General features: G+C 38.2%; 1 protein-coding gene across 1 annotated transcript in view; it reads left to right on the forward strand.

The window, feature by feature from the left end:
- Positions 1 to 3,235: 3,235 nt before the first annotated feature.
- Positions 3,236 to 10,050, forward strand: part of LOC107571498 (UPF0606 protein KIAA1549L-like) — a 19,045-nt gene continuing 12,230 nt past the window's right edge. Inside the window, exons 1-2 of the mRNA XM_016257813.1 lie at positions 3,236 to 3,477; positions 3,570 to 3,660. Coding sequence (XP_016113299.1) covers positions 3,236 to 3,477; positions 3,570 to 3,660 — 333 coding nt within the window. The remainder of the gene's footprint in view (positions 3,478 to 3,569; positions 3,661 to 10,050) is intronic.

Here is a 10,050-nt window from a genome sequence, read left to right on the forward strand (position 1 = left end):
GGGATTCTGCTGGAATGTAAATTAGTGTTTAACAAGATATGGTTGTTTCTGTGTACTGTATGCATACTTTAATACTTGTGACACTGTCTCAGATTTATTGATCTGCACAAATTATACCTGATAATGAAGGTTGTAGTGTCATTTGTTAGTTTACAATGGTCCCAAAATTGTTTAGATGCTTAAGACACATTTAAAAATGACTGAATATCTTTACATTAGATAAAATATCAGAACATTAATTACTTAATAATACAATTCAAAAAAGGATATTTGAAATCCAAACATCCAAATCACATTGACACCAGTTAGTTGTTTACCTTAAGTAAGCAAAGCAACAAAGACAAAGAGTGCATCTCAATCAGCTCCCTAGTTCCCGGGCTTGTGAATCAGTATATTGTGTACATCTATTTGGGCACTTATAACAACCATGCATGGCTCACTATACATTGGGACAGTTGTTGTGGTTGCTAACCAGTTCTTCGTTGTTATTATCTGTTGTAGTAATACTGTCGTGAAGTCATGCTGATGTGCATGCTATACAGTTGTACCGTATTCCGTTGCTGTTGCCGCTGAAGTTCCTTGAGTAAACTAGCATTCACCCGAAGCTTTGTTTTTATGTGTTTTTGTTGAACATAACAACAGTGATTACTCAATTTCCGGTGACATAATTATGTACAACATCAATGTACAATATTGAACGTCACCACTGATTTTAATCAGCAACAGGACCCATATCTTTTTGATATAAATGTCAACTAGATGTGTTCACTACCTGTCTAGTGATGTGTGCTTAAGCCAAAATATAATACTAATTAAAAAAGTTTGGGTTACACTTTATTTCGATAGTCCACATTTAGACATTCTACTAACTATAAGTAACTTTGTAACTACATGTCAACAAATTCTAATTAATTTGCAACTACATGTCTACTAACTCTCAGAGTAGACTGTTAGGGTAGGTTTAGGGTTAGTAGAATAAGTTGACATATACTTGCAAAGTTTCTGATAGTCAGTATGTTGTATGTTGTTGACCCATCAAAATAAAGTGTTAGAAGATATTAAGCAGACAGTCTACTAATACTCTAATGACTGCTAGTTGACATGTAGTTGCAAAGTTACTTACTGTTAGTAAAATGTCTACAGTGGACTATCGAAATAAAGTGTTACCAAAGTTAGTTTTTTTGAATATGCTATCACGTGTTACTATATTGATTTAGTTGGCTTGTGTGTGTTGTGTTTCATGCTTCAGAAATGTGATGTAATTTCCAGTAACTGATGCACTCGATGCACTCTTGCGGTGCATTGTGAGATTTTTCAGGGAGCGAATCTTTCAATGCATCAGAATAATTTTGTGATTGAGACAGCCCTTAAAATGGCCCACTTGATCCTAATCAGAGCCTAGACTACTGAACTACGGAGCTGATTGAGACTCATACTCTTTATCAGAATTGCCAGGTATAAGTCACAAGACCATACCTGGTATGCCAATTGGTAGTAAACCTAGCCCAGTCACAGCCAAAACTAATCTAATCACATTCTGGGGGGAAATTATTATTAAAATAACTCCTTTCAGGGGCTTCCATTTTTATCTAAATCACGTTCCTGGAGGGAGGGGTTTTTGCTTCAACCCGCAGCAGCAATATAAAAGTAGACCAATTCCGTGGGAAAACCGCTGACTTGGCAACACTCCTCTTCTCAGCGTAAGCAAAAGATCCACTCTTCATCAAAATGGTAACCCACTTTAGTTGAAACAGTTCTAATTGCACAAGCGTAATTGAACATTAAACACTATAGTCTCTCCCTTTTCTCATCTTGCTCAAAAACACACCAAAAATAATACAAATGTGTAATGTTTACTACTATACACATGCTATTATTACAAGCCGGTCTTAAAGTTTAAATTATCATTTGAAATGGCTTTAACAATTTATATCGACTGAAATAAGTTGCACTGTGTGGATGGCTTTCTCTAACACAGGAACATTTGGCAAATGACAAATATAATCAATATGCAGTGAGCTTTGTCGACTAGCTGTTAGCAATCATGAGCCTTGATGATGAAAACACTGTGTGCTCAGAAATGTCTGTTGTTCTTTTCCCAGGAGTTCAGAAGTAGACACAAAAGCCGCTGTCACAGACATGACTGGATCAGATATCCAGTACAGCTTCTGCCCAGTCTCATTAGCTGACCGAAATGCCCTCGCTTTGGAGTTTTGTCTCAGTTTAAATATTTAATTTCCTTTTTGGATCCATTGGCACTCTGTCAAATCTTGTGTAATTTGCTGCCATTGGACAAAGAAGGAGAGCGTATCTTTCTGCTGCTTTCAGCTTTCCGTTTGATTAAGCTGCAGTTGCCGGAGTCCTCTGGAACGGCTTAAAATCTAATCCCAATGATTTGTTCTGATGCCCTTGGAAAATAAATTGATATGATAGGCATTCGGGAAAGTTGTTTAACAGCCTATGAGAAAAACAAAGAGTCCCACAGTGGTATCTTAATTATTTGTGTAATATTGACTGATATTTACACCATGATGGCCTAAACAGCTACAATGGTTTAAACATAATGTTTTTAACAAGTACAATAATTAATATGCAACAGATATATTACAAAAAACTAGTCTATTGTTTATTAATGTAGTCTTTTAACAGTGTTGTAGTTTGGTTAACTGCGAGGTGCCAGAAGCTTGTGCCAAAAAAAAATATCTATTAATTTATTTTAAAAAGTCAACCCCTCTGAAAGTCATTCGGACACTGATGATTTAAATCTATCTTACTGAGCATTTTGAAAGGTTATTTAAAGGGGTCATATGATGTTGCTAAAAAGAACATTATTATATATATATATATATATATATAAAAGCATATTTCAATGGGTACTCTTGCTTAATTTAGTCAAATTTGGGCTTCAAAGAGACCTGGCAAAGGATTTTTTTTAGAATATCACTTTACCTGTGGGAAATCAATTTGAGCGACATTTTTAATGCATGCAATTTTTTTTTAGTGAATGATTGACCAATCCCCATTCTCTTTCTCTCTATGTGTATACAGGTGAATTTGGCTCTATTTCAATGGGTACTCTTGCTTAATTTAGTCAAATTTGGGCTTCAAAGAGACCTGGCAAAGGATTTTTTTTAGAATATCACTTTACCTGTGGGAAATCAATTTGAGCGACATTTTTAATGCATGCAATTTTTTTTTAGTGAATGATTGACCAATCCCCATTCTCTTTCTCTCTATGTGTATACAGGTGAATTTGGCTCTGAAACAGAAGTCAGACATTGAGCACTACAGGAATAAGCTTAGACTGAAGGCCAAAAGGAAGGGATATTATGACTTCCCTTCTGCTGAGCGGAAAGGTAGCACTAAAGACCTAAGTCAGCGACACAAGTACAGCCACGACAGGCCTCCACACCCACAGAACAGAGCTCAGGAACTGGAGGACGACAGGGGATCCACGTATGTAAAATATCACAGGAGGTAAGGGATTTAGCTTGAATTGAAATGTGTGTTTAACAAGATATGGTTGTTTTTATGCATGCTTTAATGCTTATTGTGACACTGTCTCTCAGATTTATTGATCTGCACAAATTATACCTGATGATGAAGGTCATTGTGTCATTTGTTAATCTATTAACCTGCTATGGTCCCAAAAGTGTTTGGGTACTTAAGACTACTTAAAAATGACTGAATATCTTTACATTAGATAAAATATCAGCTAATTAATTAATTAATAATACAATTCAAAAAAGGATGTTTGTAATGTGTTTCGTGCTTCAGAAATGTGATGTAACTGAACATCAATGCACTCTGGTGTTTGTGGAGCATTGTGGGATTTTTCAGGGAGCGAACCTTTCAATGCACCGGAAGAATTTTGTGATTGAGACAGCCCTTAAAATGGCCAACTTGACAGCAGTTAGTTAAAGTTAAAGTATCCCAATTCCGTGGGAAAACCGCTGACTTGGCAACACTCCTCTTCTCAGCCTAAGCAAAAGCTCCGCTCTTGATCACCATGGTAACCCAGGTTAATTGAAATAGCTCACAAATATAATTGAACATTAAACACTATCAAGTCTCCCCCTTTTCTCATCTTGTTCAAAAACACACCAAAAATAATACTAATGTGTAATGTGTTCTACTATGCTATTATAAGCCAGTCTTAAAGTTTAAATTATCATCTGAAATTTGAAATGGCTTTAACAATTTATATTGCCTCAACTAAATAATATACATAAGTTGTACTATGTGGTTGGCTTTCTCTAAAACAGGGACATTTGGCAAATGACGGGTATAATCAATATGCAGTGAGCTTTGTCGACTAGCTGTTAGCAATCATGAACCTTGATGATGAAAACACTGTGTGCTCAGAAATGTCTGTTGTTCTTTCCCCAGGAGTTCAGAAGTAGACACAAAAGCTGCTGTCACAGACATGACTGGATCAGATATCCAGTACATCCTTTGCCCGGTCTCATTAGCTGACCGAAATGCCCTTGCTTTGGAGTTTTGTCTCAGTTTAAATATTTAATTTCCTTTTTGGATCCATTGGCACTCTGTGAAATCTTGTGTGATTTTCTGCTCATTGTTTAAAGAAGGAGAGCGTATCTTTCTGCGGCTTTCATCTTTCCATTTGATTAAGCCTCAGTTACTGGAGACTACTGGCATGGCTTAAAATCTAACCCCAGTGATTTGTTCAGATGCCTTGGAGAAGAAATTCTCTTGGTTTTAATGTGAAGGCCTTTGGGAAAGTTGTTTCACTTAAAGCCCATGAGAAAAGCAAAGTGTCCCACAGTGGTATCTTTAGCTTTCATTTTCATTTGCTGACACTTCTCCACAGTGCAAAAAATAAATAAAAATCAAATTAGTATTTGTGTAATATTGACTGATATTTACATAATAGCTTTAACAAGTACAATGGCACAAGTACAATCATTATCACTTCATTAGTTTTTTGTGATATATCTGTCACATATTAGTGTATTGTTTATTAATGTAGTCTTTTAACAACATTGTACAGTAGTTTGGTTAACTGTGATGTGCCAACATTTCTATTAATTCTATTCTATTCTATTTTCACTCAAAATTATCTATCAATTTCTTTTAAAAAGTCAACCCCTCTGAAAGAACACTGATGATTTATATCAGTCTTACTGAGCATTTTGAAAGGTCCTTTAAGGTGCTTTATGCATTTTTAAAACTGCTAACGACACTTATTGAAACTTTGACATCTCCAGTGACCCCTTATAGTAAAGCGTGTTATTTTTTGTGTGTTTTCTGTGTGAAAGTGCTAACCACTGCTTTACTGTGATCTGCTGTCTAACTGGTGCTTTACTATGATCTGCTGTCTAAGCTTTGACGCAGGACTCAGAATGATGAAATATGATGAAGTTGCCTTCACAGCGGCTCAATCTTTGTACTTATTAAAGTATTTCTTATCAACTCCCAGATGACTTTTCTCAGAGCAGAGTTTTTCCGTTTACTGTGAAGATCTTAAAAATGTATCTGTTGTAATGTTTGAAATTTTTTTTTTGTTAGAAAAATTTCATATGTTATGTCATTGTAAATCCATCACACTACAGCTGCATTATCTGGTCAAAGATGTCATGCGATTGATGTTGCGATGACAGGTTTAACTGCGATATGATAAAAAATTAAAGCAAAAATAGATTAAGACACCAACTCTTGGGCAGTATTCTGAGGACCCGTGCCATATCTTGACACCAGAGCATCATGGAGACATGGCGCTGACTGTTTTGTCAGTTTGTTTTATTAAACAATAAATAGTTATTTATATATTCTCTAAACAATGTATAGTTCTGTCATAATGTCTCCACCTTCATGTTTTTTTATTATTTATTTTTTAATCAGAACTAAACCTATATACTTAACACGTTCATGGTCTTACTGTGAATTGATTATCATTTATTTTATTCAAAAAAAAATAATTCTTCATAATCTAAAATGTAATCAAAATGTAACTTACTCTTTCTCTGAAACAGTGTTCCTTTTCTGATGACTGCATATGCAGCATGGAGGAATATACTCATTCTAGAGTGCAGCACAATAAATTACTTATATTGCCATAATCTATTTCAGTGAACATGGCAGACTCGTTGGCTAAATTACTGCAGATCCTCGTACTGATGCTTTAAAAAGGATTGTTTTATGTGGTGCGCTTCACCACATCTCTTGTACAAGTACTTCACGTCTCACATTTGATGCACAAAAAGGAACAAAGAAAAAAACTGTGCCTGAAACCTGTATACCTTTTAAGGAAACCATCCTAAGGATTTTAGATCAGCTTCAGCATCTAATGATCCAGCTTATGGAATTCCAGTAGATGCCACAATTCCCCTAGGCCACTGATCTATATAATGACTGGATTGCTCATTATCTGCAATGTGGTCTTTTCGGGCTGGATAAGTGATATATTGAAATCGTTAAGATGGGTGTGTCAGCTGCGCACTTGCTGGCACAGGTAACTGATCCAACACAAAATAAATTTCTTTATGTACGTAATTATGCACAAAATAATAAACATGAACATATAGCTGGTATTAGTTTCAGAAATATATTCAAATTTACAATAAATATTACAATACAAGCCTCTGCTACTGTATTGCTCTATATTGTATTGAAATTCAAAGCTTACCATGCGTCATCTTGGAAATAAAGCTTCATGTCATTAAGTCCATACCGTATGTTGTCAGTGTTATTTCTTTGAATGATGTTATAAAGCATGTATTTTTCTTCCTGATTGAGCAACATCTATTTCAGACTCTACAAGATTGCGCAAATGGTGTTTTACTAACATTACAATTTCAATAGAAATGAGCAAATTCATTGTTGAAACATTTACATTTATCATACCGTATGAATAAAAACAAACATAATTACATTGTTGTTATGTTATGCACAACAGTGAATATGCTAACTGTAAAAGGTGAATTAAGGTATATGCGCATACAAAACATACATTTTTATTCAGATTTCAGGAAGAGCATTTGTAATATATATGTTGAGGATCTTATCCGTCTGATGTTCATCATGTTCATCTGATGTTCACTACTGTAATGAATGTGATAAGTAACTTTTCAATATGGAGAAATTCCCGACATTAAACAAATGACTATTGTCATTTGCGTTGTAAGAATGTACAGGGATACTTCAGATATAAAAACACTTACTCGTTAGGTGATGTTTTCTCATTAAAATAATACAATTTCCTATTAATTCAATAAAATGTGTCGGAATACTCTGGAATACTCGGGAATACCAATATAGCGGCGCTGTGACTTCTCTTTTATGACGTGATGAGCAATCCAGTTCTCTATTACAGATTAGTGCCTTAGATTTACAATGGCAGAATGCTCAAATGGGCCAAGACTCCTCTAACTCACACAAAATTTTGTCTAGCTGCATGCTAGTACCATACTAATGCATGGCACGCAGTACACATAATTTCGTTACGTACGTATGTTCCCTATCTCTCCGGTTGTGTCGCTGATGTTTGTGGGGAACGCATCCAATAGTGCTATGCTATGAGCAGATGCAGAATGAAGCCTTCTCTGTGAGACCAGCCCCAGAACACTTGTGTTGAGGACTCCTATAAGCATGAGCCAAGATGAGCCATTAGGCTGAGGACCACAAGATATAGCCTTTTCCATATACAAAAGGGAAAACGGGGCAGAATTAAGATGACAAAATACGTGCCTGGGATGTCCAAGTTACAGAATCTGGTAAAGGCACCAAAATAAACCACGCCCAGGAGGAGGCCATTCCTCTGGTGGACTGGGTCCTCACACCTATTGGGCACTGCAAGCCAACTGAGGCATAAGCCTATGCTATAGCATCAGCTGTCCAGTGAGATTGTAGTAACTGGCAGCCCTTTAGAGCGGCCTCCGAAGCACACAAAGAGCTGCTCTGAGTGTCTGAACAGACCAGAACACTCAACATACAGAACACACTCTGAGGGCCCGGACTGGGCAGAGTGGATTGGGACCCTGCTCACCATCTGCAGCAGGGAGTGCTAGAAGGGTGATAACCTGGGCTCTAAATGGAGTGCAGAGCACCTTAGATACTTAACCGTGTCTCCGTTTGAGGACGACCTTATAGTCATTAGGCCCAATCTCAAAACAGGAAGCACTGACTGACAGTGCCTGCAAGTCACCCACTCACTTGACCGACCAAGAGGAGGGTGGTCTTAAGCGACATGGGCTGCAATTTGGCCGAATGGAGTGGATCAAATGGAGGGCCCTGTAGGGCCCTTAGGACTATGGATAAATCCCAAGTCAGCACTGTATGAGGACGAGGCGGGTTCAATCTCCAAGCTCCCCTAAGGAATTTAACGACCAGATCATTTCTGTTGATTGAATGGCCAGCTTCACGTCTGATTCATCCAGAGTGGGGCCAACAGGAGGACTGAGCATTTAACTTCCCTGACCTGTCTGATAACCTGAGGAAGCAGGGAAATTGGGGGGGAAGGCATACAGGTGAGCGCTGGGCCAATCGTGGACCAAGGCATCTCGCTGTTTCAAGAAATAAATTGGGCAGTGAGTTGTCTTCTGAGGCAAAGAGGTCCACCTCTGCCCTCTCGAAGATGGACCAAATCATTTGAACCACTGGAGGAAGTAGCCTCCATTTTCCTGGAGCTACATTGCCTCTGGACAGCACATCTGCTCATAGGTTCAATCTGCCAGGCTCATAGATTGCACTTAGTGAGAGAAGTTTACTCTGTGCCCATAACAGGAGGCGCCAAGTCATCCTGTAAAGGGAGCGTGACCTGATACTCTCTTGGTGATTGATGTACGCTACCACCGTCATGTTGTCTGAGCGGACCAGGACGAGGTGCCCCTTTAAGGCTGGCAGGAAGTTTTTTAGGGCCAGGTAAACTGCCATAATCTCAAGGCAGTTGAAATGCAGGCGTTGCTCCAGACTTGACCAGGAGCTGAATGCTGGGTTGCCCTTGAACAGAGCTCCCCAACCCAAGTTGGATGCATCTGTCGTAACTACCTTCTTTCTGGAGGTCAGTCCCAGTTGAACACTTGATAGAAACAGGCGAGAAGTTGTCCAGGGGGCCACAGCTCTGATGCATCGATGGGTTACCCTGATATAAGACCGGCCCAGGCGACAGGCATGGGACGGAACATGGGCTTTGAGCCAATACTGGAAAGGCCACATATAGAGCAGGCAACATCTGCAAGAACTGGCAATTCTGGTGCAGTCCATTGTAAGGGAAACAGGTCAATTTAGCTCAAAGGGAATCATTTAAGATTTTAAAGGGAACTCCACCATTAATATGTAAGGGAATTAGGACAGCATCACTGTTTTACGGCTGATCACTGAGACGGCCAGCGATTCAGTGAATGAGCCGTATGACATAAATTCTGCAATGGATATCAATATCCAAAATATAGTGACAACACTATTAATTAGCACATGTAACAAGATCGGCAGTTTAAGACATTAACTTGTGAGCACAAAACATGAGATACTTCTCTTTTCAATATAAATAAGGATTTATTGGATAAATCTAAGACATATAAACTAATCTAACACACGCATTCACACACAAGTTGCAGAAAGAGAGAAAGTGAGGAAATAATTAGTTTAAGAGGTTGAAAATGTGAAATCCCAAGTTTACAGCAATATGTGCAATTGCATAGATCTGAACAACCATCAATCACTTAATTAACCTTCGCATTGAGTTCCTCAATGAGGTTAAAATTTATATTAAATGCACCAGTTTTGCTAGAATCTGGAGGTACTTGCTTTCCTGTGATTTTTCCTTCCTTGTCTGGTTGCCGAAAGGGGTTTCCCGAGGTTGCTGATTGGCTGGAGGTTCAGTCTTGGGATGCCAGTGGTTGGGCGTTGGCTGGCAACGCGGAGCTGTGAAGTTTTAGACAGCACTCTTTCAGAGATGCGGCATTAGGCAAAACTTAACTCAAAACACGAAACTCTCAACGGAAAATAAAACAAACTAAAGAAATAGAAGAAAATTTTGACGAGACTAGGTGGCGTTGCTTTTCATGGTTTCGGAGGAGCGGGCGTGTAAGC

This window comes from Sinocyclocheilus grahami, unplaced genomic scaffold (assembly GCF_001515645.1).
Source record: "Sinocyclocheilus grahami isolate Dianchi unplaced genomic scaffold, SAMN03320097.WGS_v1.1 scaffold1602.1, whole genome shotgun sequence".
In the NCBI taxonomy this organism is placed as follows: domain Eukaryota; kingdom Metazoa; phylum Chordata; class Actinopteri; order Cypriniformes; family Cyprinidae; genus Sinocyclocheilus; species Sinocyclocheilus grahami.